Below are 22,564 nucleotides of genomic sequence, written 5' to 3' on the forward strand. Positions count from 1 at the left end.
ATGTGCACACCACGTGCATTGTTTTTCAGGCTACACACACACACACAAAATGTCTACAGAGGCTCCAAGACAAGGAGGAACATGGCGACAAACTCGAGTTCTTTTATATAAGAACTGCCTAATTAAATGGCGGACGAAAAGAACTAGTATTCAGGTGAGTTGTTCAGAAGTATTGTATTTTAACCTCATTTCAACATTAAACCAGATGATTTATACCAAACATAGCGAGTCAGTATACAGGTGCATTCTATTAATAACATTTCATATTTTAGGAGTGTAATACAATATCACATCTCCACTATATTTTTATTCAGAATTATGTTAATATTTGTTATGACAAAGTAAAAACAAACCATAAATGGACCCAAATCATATGAATCAGACAACCATTACATTTCTTACAACGTAAGTAAAAAAAAATCTGATATCCACCCTTTTCAAAACATTCTTTGAGAAGTCCATTAAACACAGAAAAAGATTTTTGAATGAATTAACTTATTCCCTAAATCATTTTTAAAAATCATGTTTTTTGTGGAAATGCATAAAATTGAATTGATGGTTTTACTTCAAATACAGAGAGGCTTAAAGGTCATTTTATTTCAGTTATCTCTGAAGCTGATAAAGCATCAAGTCAGTTTGTTTTATCAAGGCTTCATTTAATGGACAACCATTTGTCCGAAATGGTATACTATAGGGTCTCCTGTAGGATTAGAAGGAAAATGATGCTTCTTGCACAGTTTTTGATTAAAAAATTCTAAACTATCCTTTATTTTTTTCAATTTCCCTTCTAGGCAATCACTCTGCTCTTTAAGCACATATTTTTTCTGTTTGCTTTGATCAACAGTTTACACATGACTGTGATCCGGTAACTTGAAAGAGCATATTGTTATATAACATTGTTAAAAAGACAGGGAGTTTATTTAAGAAGCACATGCACACAAAGCTCAGTGGGACTCCCTTCCCTCATTACTAATTAGAGAAGCAATTAAAATCTTTTAACAAGAAGCAAGCACATGACTTCCACACTTAGTTAAGTGTTATTGCTTTAGAGCATTCTTCACCCATACGTACTCATTCCCTCATGCATTAACTCAACTTAGTGATGAAACGGGGAGCTGGCCATCCAGCTTGTTCAAGGGTGTAAGGATTTCCCATCCAAATAGGGAAATCCTTTGTTTCAAGTACGATTATTAGGCTAATTGCATTGTCCAACTCTGATATACAAGATGGCATGTTACTTCAACAGTCAATACCCTCATTCACACACACACAAACATGCACACATTCATACATATAAGTGCATGTAATATGCAAAATGTACCTGAAGTTGCTCATCTGTTATATATACATCTCAGAGTAGAGATGTAATGTACCATTTTGGATTATTTTTCCTCTGTCCCTATTGATCTGCCCATTACAGAAATAAAGAGGCATTTCCTGGAAGTAAATCCTCCAGATAGGTTGCATTTTGTGATATTCTGGATATGCTCTGGTCCAGGAACAAGTCTATGAAACATTTTTAAGGAAGACTTTAAAACAGAGATCTTCAAACTTGGCAGCTTTAAGACTTGTGGACTTCAGCTCCCAAAATTCTGGAGAATTCTGGAAATTGAAGTTCACAAGTCTTAAAGCAGCCAAATTTGGGAACCCCTGCTTTAAAACATATCGTTACTTTTCTTTTTCAAGCAGATGCAGTGAAAATAACTTACTTAGAATGCAACTTGATGCTTCTACTTAAATCAGCAGCACTTAAGACTGCATCTGATTTTAATGGGCAAACAAATGCATATGCATGGTTTACTTTATTCGTAGTATGCAAATTGAACGTCACCGTTCTAATAAACAGTTCAGCCAACCTGTTTGCTAAAATATGATTTTAATTCATTTCATTCAACTTATTTACTTATCTTATAAAATGTTATTTTAAAGATCTTGTAATCTATAGTGAATGTTGTGTGTATGTTATATTCACAGAAGGATCACAAAAGGCAAAGATAGTGGTTGTGGCAAGGCTATGTTGGCCACATTGCTGACATAATATATGAATACCCTTAATTCTTGTTTGTTTCTCTGTAAAAATTGAGTTTAAGGAATCAGTTTACTATTACTGTTATTAGATTTTTAATCCCATCTTTTACATATTTTGGTCAACTAAAAGCAGCAGACATGCCTAATACTCATGCCTCCAATTTTAGCTTAAAGTCATCTGCAAAAATGTCTCTGGGCCCTCTGCAGAAAAAAAAAAAAAAAGCATGGGCAAGCAGGATGATAGAAAATATTCCAGGGAATTTGGGAAGGTTGTGGGGAACAGTCTTATCAGTTTGCCTTAAATGGGTGCTTTCTGATGAATCCCTCTTACCATATCACCTGTTTTCTGAATGGGTGAATTTTAGGCTGCGTTTATCTGTGCTTCGTTTAAAATATGTTTTTGATTAATGTTAAAGCTGCAGTTGTGTGTGCTGCATTATTGCGAATATAATTGCAAATTATTGTTTATTACTCAGTTCTATTTTACTTTTCTCATCTATGCAGGAAATCCTCATCCCTCTTTCCTTACTAGGTTTGCTTATTATCATAAGCATGATCCAGCCAAACAAAAGACATGGCAGGATGCCGGATGCAGTTCTTTATTCAACAAATCGCACAAGCGTTTCTGAGTTTATTGTAGGCTACACACCCGTAACTAATGTGACAAGAAAGATCATGCACAAAATGTTTTCAGAATACTGCCCAGAAGGTACTAAGAATCTGTATGGTGTTTTGTCCTAAATAAAAAACTGTTTTTCCTTTGGAAGTTATAATCCTTAAATGCAAATCAGTTGTGATCCCTGCATGAAAATCTATTTTCTCCTCTGTAAATAGAATATTAAAACTTGCTTTCAATTTTTGGCAATTTAAACATGCAAAAAAATCCCAAACCAACAATAGGATGCTCTTTATTGCTCCAAGATAGAATTTAAGCTCATTGTTAGATCATTCAGTTCAAACTTTGTGAATAAAAACAGAATAATACCCCCTTTAAGAATAAGAAGTAGGTTAAATTAGGTAATTTTTAAAATGTTAGCTATGTTCATATTAAAAATGAGTATTATTGCATTCTTAGTATTGGTACGTTGCATTTGTAAGAAAAAAAATTGGTCTCTGAAAGATTTGGGATGATTACAAATTGAAATATGGTGCATTAAGCCTTATAGAAGTTTGTTACCTATTTCAGCTTTTTTAAAATTGAAAATGGTAGCTAAAATTTTAAAAAATGATAGCACCACCAAGTTTTGACTCTTGACTTTGAAAGGGCTAGCGCAAAGTGTTGTATGCATTACACTGGATGTTCATTCCTAATTTGCAAGATGTATAAACTGGATGTTAGATCCCAGAATTAATAATAGCAGTGCAATTACCTCGTGGATATCATTTGGTTATTGAGAATGTGGCAGTTCCAATGTAGTTTGCAAATGTCATTATCCCTGGTGAGTAAGTACAAATAGAATAGTTTATTATTTTGCTGGGTTCACAAATGAGTGGAACATTTGAACATATACTACTTCACTCCTATCACTATAAAATAAGCTTTTGATGTTTTGCAGGAAAAGAGGTGCAAGAATTTCTAACTGAACAAGAAATGAAAGAAGCCAGCCTTCTTAGTCCAGAAAAGTTTATAGGTATAATTTTTAAGGATTCTATGTCCTACCATCTCAGAGTTCCTCGACAAATGATTCCAGAATCTTCAAGCCATTTAGAATCAAAAAGTAAGTATATAAGATACATGTGCTCTTAAAAAAAAATAGAGCATTATCTTGCCCAATTTTGTGTAATGTTGAAATAATGTAAGGAATTTATTCTATAAAAATAGTATAATAAAACTGTTTAGCAGTAATAGGTAGAGTAGGATCTATTGGATGTGATTTTAGGTCGTGCAAATTATGTAAATTTCAATAATTTGGTGAAAGGGATGACATATCAAAGGGGTAAATATAGTAATATTAAATAGATGCTTTTATATTTCTGGAGATCCACCATAGATCCATTGGGCCATTTGTCCATCTCATCATGATATAGAATAAGGGAGATACAATGAGCTCACAGATTGTTGGGATTTGAACATATAGAACAGAAACAGCCCAGTTTTAGCATATTTAAACAATTAAAGTAAGCTAATATTTTCTTTCATATAATCTGTTTTTTCCATAGCTAGTTGTTCGAAGTCTTTTGAAATGTGTGAAGCTGAAGTATACTGGTACCATGGATTTACAGCACTACAGATCTGCATTGATGCAGCAATTATAGAAGTAAATGTTAAATAATTTAGAATTTTATACACTTGAAGTTTTAAAATAGTACTGTTTTTTTTTTAAAAAAAAATTGACAGTGGCTGGGTTATATATCACATAAGTCGTTATTTATTAAAGTGATTAATTAAATTGTAGCTGGTTAAGTTCACAATCAATAGCAAGAAAATATGGTTTAGGTCCGTGATGTTGAACCTATGGCACTCGTGCCAGGTGTGGCACGCAGAGCCCTCTCTCTGGGCACGCGTGCCATAACCAGCTGCTCTTTTGGTTTCCGGTGTGTGCATGCACCTGGCCAGCTGGTCTTCATGCATGGCAGAGCCCTGGAAATCCAAAGACCAGCTGGCCAGGTGCATGCACACATCGGAAACCAGAAGACCAGGTGGCTGCCGCGCACATGCACACCAGCCAGCTGATCTTTGGGTTTTCGGGACTCAGGTGCGTGCGCACATTCGTTCTGATTTGGGCACTCAGTGCCGAAAAGATTCGCCATCGCTGGCTTAGGTTAACCATACTAAACCAAGATACATAAGCCCCATTAGTATGTAGTGTGGCATATAAACATTGGCAGCATTCATTCACATCTGAGAAGACATAGATTAGGATTTCTCCATGAGGAGCAAGGCATTCTCAGACTCCTACAAAACAATTAATAAAACTCCCAGTGTTTCAATATTTAAGGTAAATAATTAGTAATTTATTTGTTTCCATTTCCAAGGAAAGAACTGGTCCTACTAAGTTGCTGTTCTATATAACTTTAATATCTGTACACTACTAAAACTCTCTGCTGTGTAACCTTTAACTGGGTGAAATAGGGCATCATAGGGTAACATTTTTTTTTAACCAAGTACTTCAAATGCGCTAACTAATAGACTACATCCAAAATCTGGGACTCATGACTTTTATGCAATTGAAATTTGACAAATGTTATAAAACATTTTAAAACATAAAAATTATAAAGCATTTTATGATATAACTAATACATATTGTCCTAAAATATTTCCCATGGGTCATCTCCTGATGTTGACTGTACTATACATGGGCTACTTTAAGGCAATCCATCTCTGAAGTATCTCTGAATTTTTAAGAAATTTTCTAGTACATTAGAAACTCTACTATTGTTGAACACATTGATAAATCTGGTAAGGAAATATTTCTGAAATAATGATCAGTATATCCTGATATATACATACACATATACTTGTTTTCGTAGATTTTCACGGGTACAGGTATGCAAATATTGGGGTATTCGGGTCTTTTCCCGTGTAAGATTGAGAGTATCTTGGTGATGTTTCGACGAGGTCCCACTCGTCATCTTCAGGCTGGTGTCTTTGGCTTATATAAATTGAAATAAGTCAATCAACCTGTTTGAGATGGTAGTAGAATCCTGAATAGCAGACCTGAAAAAGCATAGGGGGATGGGGGTGGGGGTGGAGACAGGAGGAAGAAATGCTGTCAGGATCAGATTTTTAATTGGGCAAGACTGGATTTTCCCCTTTGATATATTCAAGCTTATCTCTGATTTTGAAAACAGACACAATCTGCAAGAGCTCTGGTAATATTCAACTTATTTTAACTTTTCCTTTTTCCCACCCCTAAGTTTAAGACCAATCATTCCGTTTTGGAAGGCCTGGAGGAAACAGAAGTTGTCATAATGGGGAAATCTGCTGTAGTGGAAATCGATTATTTTTTTCGTGGAGTCATTCTGATTTACTTAGTGATTGCTTTTTCGCCATTTGGATATTATTTGACAATCCATATCATGACAGAAAAAGAGAAGAAACTGAAAGAATTTTTAATAGTGATGGGACTTCAAGACACGGCATTTTGGTATGTGAGTTTATTTAATAAATAAATAACTCAAGGCGGTGAACATACCTAATACTCTTTCCTCCTCCTATTTTCCCCATAACAAAAACTCTATGAGGTGGATTGGGCTGAGAGAGAGAGTGACTTGCCCAAAGTCACCCAACTGGCATAGAGTTTTTTTGTCCAAAAATCTCAAACATAAACACGTAAAAATAATACCTTCTCCAATTCTTTTCACATGTTGACTGGAACATTGGAGTATAACAGTTTTTCTAATTAAATATAATGCTCTGGACAATGTTTGTATAACAAAATAGAATCTGTTTGAGTGAATATGGTAAGTATATGTCCTAGATTGTATTGTTATATTATTGTTTGTGAGTTATTTCTGTCCTTTTATCTTTTTTTTTAATACTTCTTATTTACTATTTATATATTTTCTTCCAAATGTGTTAAATAATTTTCAACAACTGGAGTTTTTCTTTTGTGCTTTAGCTATCATATAGGAGTCAGTTCTTTTGAGTTAACAATTGCTGTTTTGAAATAATATTTGTTAACCTACAATAGATATGGTTAATGATTATATAAATTAAATCTGTAACTTTTTAATGCTACTAGAACAGGGGTGTAAAACTCAAGGCCCCTGGCCAGTTCTAGCCCACGATGTGGTTGGATCCAGCCTGCAGGGCCATCCTGGTCTACCCAATGCGAAGAGGAAAGATCAGGCCAGTGTGGCTTCAGCCTGGTCTACCCAACGTGAAAAGGAAACATGCCAGCAGTTTGGGGAGTGGTGTCAAGCTGGCCACACACACCCAGTTGGTCACACCCACCCAGTCGGCCATGCCTACCCAGCCCCCCAAGGTCAGCCACAGCCCTGATGCGGTCCTCAATGAAATTGAGTTTGACACCCCTGTACTAGAATGTAATAAAATTCAAATATAAGCCAAAACAGAAAAAAATGTTTGGAAATAGTAGTTTAAGAAAAGTAGAGTATTTCTTGAAAGGCGATGCAAGATATATTGAATCTTTTTGCTTACACAAGGCTGTTGAAGATCATGAGAGAAGCATCCTAATATGTACTTCAGGCTCTCTTACACAAAAGTACAGATAGTCCTCGACTTACAACGGTTCACTTAGTGACAGTTTGAAGTTACAGCATCACTGAAAAAAGTGACTTATAGCCATTTTTCACAGTTACAACCATTATAGCATCCCCATGGTCATGTGATCAAATGCTTGGCAACTGACTCATATTTATGATGGTTGCAGTGTCCAGGGGTCATGTGGTCACATTTGCAGCTTCCTGACAAGTAAAGTCAATGGGGAATCCAGATTCACTTAACAACTGTGTTACTAATTTAACAAGTGCAGTGATTCACTTAACAACTGTGGCAAGAAAGGTCATAAAATGGGGCAAAACTAACTTAACAAATGTCTCACTTAGCAAACAGAAATTTTGGGCTCAATTGTGGTCGTACGTCAAGGACTACCTGTATGTCATCTTTGACCATGACTATATTTATTTAACAATGACAACACTATTAACTTCTTTTAAAAACTGTATAGTTACAAAATCATATCAACCTCTTGTGATGATCACCTCCATACAAAAGCATCTGTACCTCAATGCTTATAGGCAGGAACAACAAAGCATTTATGTAGTAGGACACAATGAGGGATTTTAAAGTGCAGATACTTTTCATCATTTGTAATACCATAACGTACCGTAATTCTCTGTAATTTGGATTGGGCTCTTCTAAAACATTGCAGAGTAACAAATTCAAAAACTAATTGATTACAGGTTTTCCTGGAATCAGCATCTTTCCAACTTAGTTTTTTGCCTAATTTTTTCCCTTATGTCTTTGAAGTAGCTGTCCAAAGTATAGGTAGTACTTGCTTACTGGTTGCCTTGCTTAGCAAACATTCGAAGTTTCAACAGTGGGGGGGAAAACAACAGTTTTGTGATTACTCCTGACATTTATGACGGTCACAGCATTCCGCAGTGACCTAATTACCATTCAGGTGGTTCATAACTGGCATGCATAATTGTCACGGCATGCTATGGTCATGTGATTGCCATTTGCAATTTTCACAACCAACTTTTGATAAGCAAAATTAATGGAGAAGGTGGAAGGGAAATGATAAGTCAAAGACACAAAGTCTCTTAACAACCATGGTGATTCGCTTAATGATGGTAGCAGAAGTGACATTGTAAATCTGGTGTGGTCATATGATTCATCATTTAGTGACTGCAGTTTTTAGTGATAGAGTTGCCGGTCCCAATTGTGGTCAGTAACAGAGGACTATCTCCATTGTTCTGTTTAATCCATGCTTCTAGTTTTCATGAAATCATGGAAACTAAAATTTAGGCTTCTTTCATCTTCGGTACATGTTTACAATCCCATTCTAATTTATTTCATTCTCTTTCACCAATTTTCCATATTTGCTTCCTGTTCCTTCCTTATACATTTTTTTTTTAGTTCTACAGTCTGCTATTTATTTTAAATTAAATTAAATTTCTATTTTCCAATGCTATTGCTATTCTGTAAAAATTTCAGAGTGAGAATGGAGTAAAAGCAGATGAAACCACTTGAGTACAGAAAAAATGTTAAACCTAGTTTGACTAATTTGCTGGAGGAACATTTAAACAACCGTAATCAATTGTAACAAGATCTCAGTTTCAAGGTAACTTAGTCACTGAGGGATAAGCCAGACATGAATTTAAACGTCATTGCACTGATTGTATATTTTTCAGAAAATTTAGTTTTCTAAATTGGTGTTGGGTGGTTAATATTTTTTTTCTTGTTAATTGTGTTGGATTTATGGAGATTACCTGGACAAGTCCCTGCAGTTTTCTTGGCAAGGTTTTTCAGAAGTACTTGGCCATTGGCTTCTTCCTAGGACTGGGAGAAAGTCACTGTTCCCAAGGTCACCCAGCTAAGCCCAAGGCAAGACTAGAATTCAAACTCTCCCAGTTTTAGCCTGATGCCTTAATCGTACGCCAGACTGGCTCTGTCCTGATAAATAGAAATAGAAAAATAAAAATAAATAGTATCAGCTGGGCAAGGAGGATAAAAGGAGAATGACTGGAACCTAAGAGGCAAGGTGGAGTCCAGAGGAAAACTCTTCCTGTGGAGATAATATTAGCCTTAGGATAAATCTCAGATTCAAGCAGTAATTTTTAGATGAATTTTAAAACAATTTATTTTAACATATTGGAATAGTACAGCCTTTTCATTAAAATAATATTTGTGAATAATTATATTCCTTCCACTAAAAAAAAACATAAATCTAATATTAATTGTTTTCCACCCATTAATAGCCAATACTTAATAGAAAACTATCTTCTTTTGAAGTTTAATTAATCTAATATGTTACAAGAGATACAACAATTATTTTGTACTGTTATAGTATCTGCTACAGTTCTATGTTTCTTTGCTTTATTTGTTTCATGTAAGAACTTCTAAAAGTGCTGGCCCTATTCATTGCCCTGAATATTTTCTTTCAAATTAATAATTTGCATGGGTTACTTTAAATTCACGAATCTTTGTTTTGTGCTTCTTTTTTCTAGGCTGTCTTGGGTCTTGCTATACTCCAGTCTGATATTTGTTATGTCCTTTCTCATGTCGATCATTGCAACATTCTCTTCACTCTTTCCTCAAAGTAGCAGCTTTGTGATATTTCTTCTTTTTTTCCTATATGGAATATCCTCCGTAAGTGTGTGTGTGTGTGTATTTGTGTGTGAATGCACTCCTTGTCACTCTGTTGTGGATATTGTGTTAACAAGTGTGAGTTCACCTGGCTGTTCATGTTCCTAGGGAATAATTCTAGGATCTTTGTACAAAGGTAGCCAACAATTCAGACATTTACATTTAGGATATATGCCAGGAACTTGTGTAGTTCAGGCATATGCATTGTTTTAAACAAAGAACAGCACAGGAAAATGGGTAATTATCCAAATCATCCATAAGTATTCTGCCAAATCAGGAACAGTATTATATGTGGATATTCAACACTTCCCAAATAATCAGAAAAGTTGTTTTGAAACATGTAGGAATGAGAATGTAGAAGATATTCACAACTCAGGATCCTGGAACTGTCTTCTGCGGCTATGACATAATTCTGGGAAAAGCCATGGCTGCTTTAAAGAAATATAGATAAATCCGGGGGTGGGATTCAACCGGTTCAAACTGATTCGGACGAACCAGTAGCTCTGACGATCAGCTGGGAGTGAACCGGTTCGCTCCAACGATCAGGTGGGCCCGCCCGCCCCTGCGCTTTACTTACCTTTATCCTCTCAGCTGATTCGTGCAGCAGAGCAGATTGCCGCACCTCAGCTGTATTACTCCCCAGAAGTAACGTGGAAGGTTAGTTTTGTAAAAAATGCGTGCACACACACAGCGTATCACTGAACCAGTTATTAAACCGGCAGGATCCCACCACTGGATAAATCTATATTCATATTCCTGTACTTTTTGAAACAACCTTTTGAAATAAATTCCAAAGAATTTCAGTTCTAAGGATAACACCCCATTACTACTCAATGCCCATTTATAGAAAACCCATTCAGTTAAGAAACAATTATTGGAAAGGACTCAGTAATATTACAGGTCATTTTAGGACTGGTCACTTAGCGACCATTTAAAGTTACAACAGACCTCCCCCTAAAGGTACTTATAACCCTGTTCTGACAGCTAAGGCCACAACCACCCCTGCAGTCATGTGACTGCATTTTGGGACTTGGCAACCAGCTTACGTTTACAGCTGTTTGCAGCATCCCTCAGTCATAGGCAGTGATTTAGAATGTTTACTTAATTTTTTTGGCAAAAATGCACCATAGCGAAAAATTGGTTAATTTAACTACTGTGGCATTTGTTTTAACAACTGCTATAAAAAATGAGTCAGTCATGTGGATGACTCACTTTATGCTGTCACTACTTAGAACCATAGTAGGCAGGCTCTATTAGGGTAATCAGTTATGAATTACCTGTACTTTATCCAAAATAGGAAACAAAAATATCATGGCAATTTACCCATATGGCAAAGCGAGTATTATTTATATAGATGAATGTTTTTCCCTTGTAGAGCTAGACAATCAAGCTGCAAAAAGCAAAACAAAATCCCTCATATATATATTTTTTTTAACCAGTCAAGGCCCTAAATGAAACAAGCCAAAATTCAAAAACCTAGATTGCATCATAATATTGCACATAACATTATAATGTGTTAACATAGCCATGTTAAAATTATGTGTATACAGAAAAGAGTTTAAGCTTCACTAAACAAATATGTTCTCCAATAATAATTGCATAGTTATGAAAAAAGCAAGCTATTTGTCCGAGGGAAAGCCCTTCCTTAGGAGAGTGGGTATCTCAGTATGCTGTCCATCTGCCCCAGCACTAAGGCCTCTCCATTATCTTAGTAGGAGTGATCTAAGACAGCAGCCCAAGCTTTGCAGTAGGAGACATTTACTTGATTCTTTCTAAAAATAAGTCTTCACATTTTGGCTGCTGGTTAATAACAGTCATGTCTGATGTGTAAGAAGTGGAGGAAGCTGAACCAGAACTGGAGGTTTTCAAAAAGAGACTGGACAGCCACTTATCTGAAATAGTATAGGTTCTTCTGCTTGAGCAGGGGGCTGGACTAGAAGACCTCCAAGGTCCCTTCCAGATTCCTATTCTATTCTATTCTATTCTATTCTATTCTATTCTATTCTATTCTATTCTATTCTATTCTATTCTATTCTATTCTATTCTAAACTTGTACTCAGTTTAAGTTCTGAGTACTGCACAGTTTAATTTTTTTAAATTTATAATTGTATCATCCAGAATGAGGAAGTTTTTAATAGGGCCTTTGCTCTCTTGGAACACCACAATTTTAGTGCATAGGAGGTATGAAATCTCAAATGTGAGAACAGTCTCTCTTTCAAGGATAAGATATGCATAGACAGAAATGTACCTGAAATGATAGTAAACAAGGTACTCCCTACACATTTTTCCTACTCTCTGTAGGAAGTTCTGTGTGAGGTGTGAGATAGAGATCAGTTTTTGTCTTTTGAAATAGGTGGCCACATATAAACATCTGATTTTGATATTTTGAAGTGAGATTTCTTGCACCCTGAAACGTGTTTTCTATTTTTCTTTAGATTTCTTTTGCATTTATGCTAACATCGCTTTTTAAGAAATCCTCGAATGCTGGCTCAGCGCAGTATTTCACAACTGTGGCTTTTGGTGCTATAGGTGTGACTATCGTCCTGCTGCAAGACTTCCCAAAATCCTTTGTGTGGTCATTAAGTCCACTCTGTGAATGCACATTTTTAGTTGGGGTTGCACAGGTCAGTAAAACATTCTGTTGGCCTGTTACCATTATTTGTGACCCACTGGAGTTTATTCTACTTTGATACATGTCACATATATCCATGATTCAAACATTCAGTAAATGTAATACTTATTTTTTAATGGATTTATCAATTCAAAATGGGTATTTTATTTTTAAAATGAGTATGTCTTTTTAACCTTGAAAGCTGTGCACTAATTCCATCTTAATTAAAATTTGCACAGAAATTTGTGAGTTGGCATTTGATTTCAACAAAAAGAACTAATCTCATATCATAAGCTTTCATGCTATATACTGTATGAATGGCATTACCACAGTGAATCAACTGTTCAGTGGTTTGTATAAGTTTGTATTGCCTTAGATCTAGGCATAGTTTTTCATGAGCTTTAATATTCACTTTTGATATAAATGTCACTTCCAGTCAGTTTCGTTTTGTTATAAATTCAAGCTGCAAAAACCCTTTTTTCTGCTATTCCAGGGGTGAAATGCTCCTGGTTCAGACCGGATCGCCCGATCCAGTAGCGATGGCGGCGGGTGGTTCAGACAACCGGTAGCAAAAATCCCTGCGGGGCCCCCCACCATCATATCCAGCTGAGCCGCACGATCATCAGAGGCTTTTTTTTTTTACTTTTAAAAGCATTTTTTCTACAACCTCTTCCGAAGAAAAAATGCTTTTAAAAATAAAATAAAAAAGCCTCTGATGATCGTGCGGCTCAGCTGGGATCATCAGAGGCTTTTCAAAGCATTTTTTTCTGCAACCTCTTGGCCGAAGAGGCAGTAAAAAAAATGCTTTGAAAAGTCTCTGACGATCCCAGCTGAGTTGCCTGATCGGCAGAGAGATACTTTTTAAAATCCTTTGAAAAGTAAAAAAAAAAAAAAAAAGTTGGCCATGACTACCCAGTCACATTACCCCCACCACCACCAAGCCACGCCCACAGAACCGGTAGTAACAAATTTTACATTTCACCCCTGTGCTATTCCCTCTTGGCAGGAAAATTTTCCACTCTGTTTTTCTCTTTGCTTAGAGTACATTTTATGTGCCAGAACCATGATATTAAGCCATATATTGGTTTCTCTGGAGAAATTGTTTTTTCCAGCACACTTCTATAGCAGAATGCAGTTGCAGTGGGATGAAGATATTATAAGAATAATATGAAATTACAATCATAGGTATCTGTGGGAGGGAAAGGGGCCAAGTGATACAACACATGTCATGATATCCTGATGGAAATCTTATAACTAGCTTCTTGCATCCAATGTCAGGATGCATCTACAAAAGGATGGGATTTGTATTAGAACATCACAATGCATATTTCAGCCATGTTTTGTTATATGGGTGTCTGTGGGTACAGAGTTTAGTTTAAATTAAGAAAGATGTAAAATATATAGCCTCTTTATTACATGTCGCTCCCCAATATTCCTTTTTGCTGTTTGGCCACAATTTCTGTTGTATTGTCAGCTGCAACCCAGAAATGAAGGCTTGGAGAGGAGAAAATCTAATAAATGTAAGGTCTGATTTTCTGAGCATTCATTAGCTTGTAGCTGCTGGTTCCAATCTGAATTCATCTTGGGGGAGATTTCCCTCTCATTATTCTCTGATAATTAGTTATGCAACTCTTAACTTTTCCTTAATATTTTAATGCCACAGCACTTTCACATTTCCTTGCAGGTTATACATCTGGAAGATTATGAACACGGAGCCGTTTTCTCACATTTAACCCATGGCCCTTATCCACTAATTATTACTTTTACGCTATTGGCTCTTGATAGCATGCTGTATCTACTCCTAGGGATTTACTTTGATCAGGTGATTCCAGGTATGTTTATTACAACTGGAAAAGAATATAAATGGTGACATATATTCAGTAACCGTTCAGATACAGTACTTAAGTAGGGAAGAAGTAATTTTGAATCTGAAACTTAGTCTTAGTGAGAGAGAGCATCCATGGTGTTTAACATTCTGCAACATTCATATATATTACAGAAGCTCAGAAAGAAGGCATTACATATAGTCCTTGATTTACAACCGTAATGGAGCCGGCTCATTCATTAGTGGTTTTAAATTGTGATGATCATAAAGTAGATCATCACATGACTGACCTGATTTTACAACATTTTTTTTGTGGCAGTTGTTAACCCAATGCCACAGTTGTTAAGGGAACCCACTGTTCATTGGTTGACTCAGCCTTCCATCCTTCCAAGGTGGGTAAAATGAGGACCCAGATTGTTGGGGGCAATATGCTGACTCCATAAACCGCTTGGAGAGGGATGTAAAGCACTGTAAAGTGATCTATAAGTCTAAGTGTTGTTGCTATTACTAATTTACAAATTGTGCTAAGCCATGGTATGTTAAACCTTAATTGTTGTATAAACTAAAGTTGGCTGAGTTTGCGCAACTTAATGTGCCATAACCCATGGTTTTCAAATCATAATACATGGCTTCATATCATGCAATCAAAAATAAATCATGTTATGAATGGTTTCATTGTGTAAATCCAGCCAATTAGGGAACAATTTTTTATGCAGCAGGATAAACGTTCAAATGTATATTTCAAGATAACAGTTTATGGGCTGCATAAGGAAATACAGAGTCACACTATATAAATTATATAGGCATGTGAGTAATTGTACATGCTCTCTGCCTACATTTTTCTCACATAAAGACTGCCAATTGACAAATGGAGAAAATCTCTTCAGGCACCTGTGAATCTGGAACTCCAGTCATAAATCAACTATCTAGTTCAGGATCAAATGAAGATATACCTTATTCAGGGTTAACCATTTAAAATCATTTCTTGTGCATTTTTTAAGTACTGAAATAAATCTGACCATTAAAATCACATCTGTTGACAACTAAATGGACTATGGTACTATTTTTGCTGGCAAGCCTTGACAGTATATACTTTGCTTTCTTAGTTTGTCTTAAATAGGAACAACATTTTCAAATTACTTTTCTACCTGATCTTGCTTATAACTATTAGTTTTGCAAAGTTAAAAAGGGAGTACATTTGCAAAAAAAGAGTAGTGCTCAAAAATGAAATGGTACAAGCTAGTGGGAGAAATGTGGTCTTGATCAGTCGGAGCATTTCTTTTCATTGTTGCGTACATAGTTTAAAATCATCTTTTTGAACTGCCTCAGTACTCCAAAATATTAAATATTTACCCTTTATATATGGGTACTTTATTTCCAGGAGCCTATGGATTGCGACGGAGTTTTTTCTTCTTTTTAAAGCCCTCATTTTGGATAAAAAAAAGAAGAAATTATGAAGAATTGTATGAGAGCTGTAGTAATGAAAACCTAGATTTCAATCAGGTCATTGAACCTATACCTTCTGAATTTAGGGGAAAAGAAGCTATCAGGTATGACAGATTAATTTTGATTAAATTTAAATTGATTAAATTTAAATCCACAATGCCAATTAATATATATTTTGTATGTAAGGAAAATAACAGGGTAATTTGTTTATGCCGCCACAAATAAAGAGCAACTTTAGTTGAATACACTTTTTCTTTTTAAGGTTCAGGAATGTGGAAAATAAATATTATCTGCCATTTAAATATTATATGATAATTTTCATATATAAGTATTCTTTACTCTGCCATGTGAAGTTATTTTGTGTGTGTTCTTTATAGGGCTGTGGTGATTTATAGCCCAAGGGAAAACAATCCATATTGGATGTTGGTTGGCATTGGTTTCCATACCCTTTTACAACACCACCATAAAAAGCATTTGTATGTCAACCGTCAAGGTAGACCAGATCAAGAAAGAGACTTTCTTGCATGTCTTGTCTCATCTCATCTTGTGTCAGAAATGCAGGAACTAGAAAAGAGAAAATTATTAATTTAAATTTGAAAGTTTAAAACTTTAATAAAAAACATAAATTTATATAGTTCTAGCCCAACATTGGGCCACATTGATGGCATGGGTATTTCCAAGCAGCAAATCTTCTATGTACATGTCAGTCCCGGGGGGTGGGGTGGGGGGCTGTAAAAGTTGGATAGTTGTTTGACTAGTGCCATATTTTCAGTAAATATCATTGTCCGGTGGGAGAAACCTCCATTTTTCCATGTTGTCTTTAGTTCTGGTCCAAATCAGCTAAACATCATGCATGTAAAAACTACAATGTACTCTGATTTCTTAAAAATTGTATCTGTTCTTAAAAATTGCATCTGCCTGTTTTTTTTTTTTTTTTCCCCAGAATCAGCCATATTGAGAAATCTTTTGTTAAAAAGGATGAAATTGTGGAGGCTTTGAAAAGTAAGAGTGTTTAATTTTCAGTAATCTGTGAAACTGGAATTCTTGCACTTTGTTAACAGTGATCTAGGCGAGTAACTCTTAGCAATCATGATTTGTTAATTCTTCGAGGACTTTAATTATGTTCAGTATAAATGCTGAATATATATGTATATGCTAAAGCATGCCACTTAAGGGTCAATAAAATGTTATTTCAATGACATTCTAAATGTTTATAATGGGGCTATCAGCAATGCTTATTGATATACATAATTCCCCTACTAATTTTTTTTAATAGATTTATCCTTTGATATATATGAGGGCCAGATTACAGCATTGCTTGGACACAGCGGAACAGGCAAAACAACTTTGATGAATATTCTTTGTGGATTGTGTCCACCATCTGATGGTATATATTGTTAAAATGTTTTCATTTTTCTTTTTTATGGCCACCTTTTAAAAATCTTGCCCATTAAAATCCTCTTTGCTGTTCTATACATACAGTATGTAAAATGCTTAAGATATAATGTCCCATTTCCCTTTGATGCATGTTTAAATTGTGTACAGTGTGTCAAATATGAATGCATAAAGTTTCATTTGGATTTCATGAGCAATCTATTATAGCAGACAACTCTTTCTCTCTTAATTTTTAATGTATTATGATAGCTATACTTATTTCACTGTATTCTGTCTGTTGTTAGCCATATGATTATTTCCTCTCTTCACTATTTTTATAAATTAGGCTTTGCATCAATATATGGATATCAAGTTTCTGAAATAGATGAAATGCTAGATGTAAGAAAGATAATGGGAGTTTGCCAACAGATAGATATTTTTTTTGATGTATTAACTGTGGAAGAGAATTTATCAATTATTGCCTCAGTTAAAGGCATACCTCCCAATGATGTAATACAAGAGGTGAGTCAGTTAAATACCACTTATATTCTGTGCCCACTGTTATAATTTTGATAAAATAAAATTACCAAGAATGTTTTTTTGCAGCAAGACTATAATCCATCATAGCAGTCATCAAGCTGAAGCCCCTTTACATATGTACCTTTTGAAAAAGTTAACATACCTATACCTGGATTACTAAAGAAATTTATATATATTCTAATGGGAAATTAGAATATAGAATTAAGTGTGTAATTTAAGTTTGAAATGATTAATTTCATAATATTTTCCTTTTTTTAAAGAAACTGTAAACCAGGGACACCCTAAGAAAATACCTATTATCAAACCAAATTCTGATTTTTAACAAGTTTTATAACTATGTTTGAATGCGTACATGTATGTGTCTAAGTTTTGCATCTCAAAATCTCTTCCAATGAATCTCTGGTGGCAGGGATAACACTTGATTGAACTGTTCAGCTGATTGCTGGGTGTGAGAAGGTGTGAAACTATTATGAGTGTTCTTAATGTTTCCAATTTTAAATTGCCTAGAATCTAGATTGAATTGGATGGTATACATGCTTGTATAATTAATAAACATAATAATGCATAATATTTTATTATTATAATACATAATATATACCTAATAAACATAATTAAAACCCTTTTCTGCTGTATTTTGTAAGGTTCAGAACGTTTTATTAGACTTGGATATGCAGTTCTTTAAAGATAACCAAGCAAAAACCTTGAGTGGAGGCCAGAAAAGGAAGCTGTCAGTTGGATTTGCAGTTCTTGGAGATCCAAAGGTAAACGCCAAAAGGACAAAACGTTTATTTATTTTTTCCATCTCATCTCATCCTGCATCTATGCAATAGCCAAGTATTTGTAAAATTAATTCCATTGCAAAATTATAATTTCAACTGACCATATTTATTTATTTAATCAATTTATGTAACTGCCCATCTCACACACAGAATGTGATTATGGGAGGCTTACAGTAAAAATAAATGAAATGCATATGATACAACGAATCAAGTACATAGCAGCCATAGCAATTATAATGTATAAAGTGAGAACAGATTGTTGTTTCAGTGATTGCATAGCTTGTAATCTTTGGTCAATTCTGATAACTGAACGATGACAGGTGCCTGTCTTTTAGTAGCAGCATATCAAAAGATTGTCAGTGCTTCCTGGGCAGATTAGCATGATAACTAATGTGATTACAGCAATACTGTAGTTTTCCTGAGGAAGATAAATTTTTTAAAATATTATTCTGTTATATATATATACATATATGGTGTGTGTGTGTAATGTATATGTATATATATGAAATTTCTCTCATTTTGCTTCTCTACTAGTTTAGGTAGGTAGTTTAGTTTAAACTACTATCATTAGCTTAGTACATTTTTCTCTCAAAATTTACTCAGATTATTACATTACATTACTTCAACAGTACTTATGAGAGGCTGGAATGGCTGTGACCAACTCACCATGGGACAGTTCAACAATTCAATTTAATTATTTAAAATAATTGAATTAAATTTTATCTTTCACATTTCATTTTGTCCCTCCTTTTGCATCCTTTCTTTAATTATTCTGTTCCACCAATATTAAATTTCTTAAATTAATGTAGCTCTAAATTAGTGTAACTCTTGTCCCGTAGCGAATTGTGCCATGGTAAGTTGGCGTAGTGAGTTGGCTGTGGCAGATTGGTCACAGTGAGTTGACTGTTGCAAGTTAGCTGTGGTGTTTTGTGCTAGACCCATCAGAGGCATGCTAATTAGACATATATAGAAATTGATCAATTGATCGAATAAACTAAAAAAATACAGTGCCTAGAGATCAGTCTCATTTTTTCCCTAAGTATTTCAACTCTGTGGACAAATTCCAAAATTCATTTTGCAGTGCGGTTCATAACCACGTTAACATTGCTTATGGTTCTGAAAAGAATAATAGTGCCAAGAGGAATTCATGGTACTATGAGCTCCTCTAGTATTGGCTGGGAATTGTCCTGATACTGAAATATTTGAAGGAAGCCGAAAACCTAAATGGGAGTAGAATTGAGAATATTTGCATCATTTGATTTGTGTTGTTTTGAGCCTGCTTCCAAAATTCTCAGATACCTTTGCAGGGAATCTTGGATTAAACAGTGTCAACAGATGTGGAATTAATAACATTGTAATTAGTGAGGGAAAAGATGGGATTTGCTAGAGTTGCTGTCAGAGAGCCAAGGTACCTCAGTCTGAAAAAGGTGACTTGCTGCTACAACCACAGAACTGCAGAAGAAGTGTAAATCTTAAGTGTGGATATGCCCACAATAGTAATATTAAATATTACAACTGGTATAAAGTTTTTTTAGATTAAATGGTAGAAGTGATATAGATAGTCCTCGACTTATAACCATTTGCTTAGTGACCATACAACAGCACTGAAAAAAGTGCCATATGACTGTTTTTCAAACTTACAACCATTGCGACATTCCTATGGTCACACAATCAAAATCTGGATGCTTGGCAACTGACATGTATTTATTGCATGTCCCAGAGTCATGTGATTATCATTGTCCCAGAGTCATGTGATTATCCCAGAGTCATGTGATTATCTTTTGCAAACTTCTGACAAAGTCATTGAGGATACCAGATTAACAACCATGCTACCATCTTAACAACTGCAGTGATTCACTTAAAAACTGTAGCAAGAAAGGTCGTAAAACTATACTTCTTAGCAAAAAATTTTTTGGAATCAATTGTGGTCATAATTCGAGGACTACCGTATTTAGGGTGATTTCTATTGTGAATTCCAAATTAGGAGTGTCAACTTTGAGTGACATTAATTTATACAACTTCTTTTTTACTTTGCTCATTGGTTTCTTATAATGGTTATATCCTTATCACATATAATTTTGTGATCGTATCACATATGTTTTGATAGAAAGTAATAATAAAGTTATTTATGCTGTGTTCAAAATGATGACTTAATGATAGACATGTGTGTGTTTACATATATTTATTTATTTAGGTATTGCTGTTAGATGAGCCAACAACTGGTATGGATCCATGCTCACGGCAAACCGTTTGGAACCTCTTGAAAAACAGAAAAGCCAATTCTGTGACAGTATTCAGTACCCATTTCATGGATGAAGCAGACATTGTTGCAGGCATGTTGAGAGATTCGCAGCCCATGAATACAGCAGATATTTCTTTGATGGTTACTGTCTAAGAAAAGAATAACTGAAGATTCCATTTACTCTTGTTTCTAGATCGGAAAGCTGTGATTTCTCGAGGAATGCTGAAATGTCTTGGCTCCTCTCTCTTCCTTAAGACAAAATGGGGAATTGGCTATCGTTTGAGGTACTATTAGGTTCACTGCCTATTTCAAATAGATTTTACCAACTACATTACTTGTACCTAAGCTTTATAAAGCGTTTCTGAACCATCATAATTTTATTTCATGAAAGAGAGGGTTGAAATGTAGGAAGAGTGTGAGTTACTTAACAGTTGGTTATTTGGGAGGACAATAATGATTAGCAAGCCTAATAAAAAAGGCAGATTGTAATGCAGCCTGAGGACCGATGAATAGTGGGCAGCTTATAAACATTTTAAATAATTAAAATTAGAATGCTTTGAATTTTACATAGGTCATAATGCTATTTTCTCAGCTGCAAGTATGAAGTAGCTGCCATTGTATGAGCTGCACATATAACAGTAAAATTATCTGAATAAATTTGTAAAATATTCAAGCAATTGAATATGAATAGATCAGAACTTATCTGCCTTCTTGAAGTTTAACATTTCTGTACTGGTTCTATAATGGAATGTTTGTAGTTAAAAACATAATGCACACTTTTCACTACAATTACATTAAAACAAAAACAGTAGAGGAAAACTATCAATTGTTAGGAGCCTTCAAACAGATTTGCTATAATGAAGAAAAGAACATTTTTCACAGATCCTGGCCATGTACCTCCAGCGCACCAATTGTAGCACTTCAACACCTTTATTTATTTATTAAACTCATAAATGACTCTGGGCGGCTTACAACATTTAAAAATCCAGAACTTAAAACTCCACAAAAACCCCATCCCATCCCCCCGTGTCAGCAGCAACCCAATCAAATCACTTGGTCATCTCCATTTCCATTTTGAAGTCCCCAGGACTGCTGACAAAACCACATTTTTAGTCTTTTAGGAAAGCATCAAAATACTGGTCAGCTGCACCTCCAGGGAAATGATGTTCCAGAGAAAAAGGGCCACCCACAAGAAACTTACATTTACTATAGATCCTATCTGTCAGGTCCAAGAACCAAGAACAATACATGGAGTTACTTCTGAATATTTTTCTTTATTGTTGTTCACCTGTAGACAGAATCTTGCTAGACTAAAGCAACTAGGTAGCATACTCCACGAACTACTAGGGAAGATCCTAGCACACATTCTCTATTATAATCTTGCTTGTTATGTTTAAAAATAGTGAGATCCACTATGTAGCAACAATGCTTTTATCCCTGCTATGTATTTTATCTTCTTTAGTATGCAGATAGACCGGTATTGTAACACAGAAGGTACAGCGTTCTTGATCAGGCAGCATATCCCTGGAGCCAGTCTGTTGAAGGAGACTGAAGAGCAACTTGTCTATGCTTTACCATACAAAGATACAGACAGATTTTCAGGTACAGCTTTTCTCTTTTTCTCCACTGAAAATTGGAAGTTGAAATCTGAGGCAACAAATGGCAGGGCTGATCACACTCGTTGCTGAGTGTTTTGAAACAGGAGCAGTCTGGGAGAGTGCTGGTACAGTTGTGAGGGGGCAGCTGTGATCGATTAGTTGTGTGAGTGGGGTGCATACATTCCTTGGCTATGAGGAGTTACTAAGGATTGTGGGTGGGGGTGGGGAGAGAAGACAAGTAACATTAGATTTGGGAACAGAACTTGTTCTTAACCTGGGGACTTTCTGTTTATTGTTCTTTGTTCTTTCTTTGCATACCTGGAGCCCAACAGTTCCAGTTAAAG

General features: G+C 35.3%; 1 protein-coding gene across 1 annotated transcript in view; it reads left to right on the forward strand.

The window, feature by feature from the left end:
- The window catches only part of LOC139312703 (cholesterol transporter ABCA5-like), a 44,720-nt gene continuing 22,156 nt past the window's right edge, over positions 1 to 22,564 (forward strand). The window contains 17 exon segments of the mRNA XM_070937714.1: positions 1 to 35; positions 37 to 154; positions 2,533 to 2,737; positions 3,585 to 3,746; positions 4,189 to 4,286; positions 5,887 to 6,116; positions 9,667 to 9,808; positions 12,241 to 12,429; positions 14,101 to 14,248; positions 15,623 to 15,791; positions 16,631 to 16,689; positions 16,964 to 17,074; positions 17,408 to 17,583; positions 18,243 to 18,362; positions 20,575 to 20,713; positions 20,816 to 20,906; positions 22,085 to 22,224. Of these exon segments, the coding sequence (XP_070793815.1) occupies positions 1 to 35; positions 37 to 154; positions 2,533 to 2,737; positions 3,585 to 3,746; positions 4,189 to 4,286; positions 5,887 to 6,116; positions 9,667 to 9,808; positions 12,241 to 12,429; positions 14,101 to 14,248; positions 15,623 to 15,791; positions 16,631 to 16,689; positions 16,964 to 17,074; positions 17,408 to 17,583; positions 18,243 to 18,362; positions 20,575 to 20,713; positions 20,816 to 20,906; positions 22,085 to 22,224 (2,332 nt within the window).

This window comes from Pituophis catenifer, unplaced genomic scaffold (assembly GCF_029215685.1).
Source record: "Pituophis catenifer annectens isolate HBS135680 unplaced genomic scaffold, rPitCat1.0.hap2 SCAF_2, whole genome shotgun sequence".
Classification (NCBI taxonomy): Eukaryota; Metazoa; Chordata; class Lepidosauria; order Squamata; family Colubridae; genus Pituophis; species Pituophis catenifer.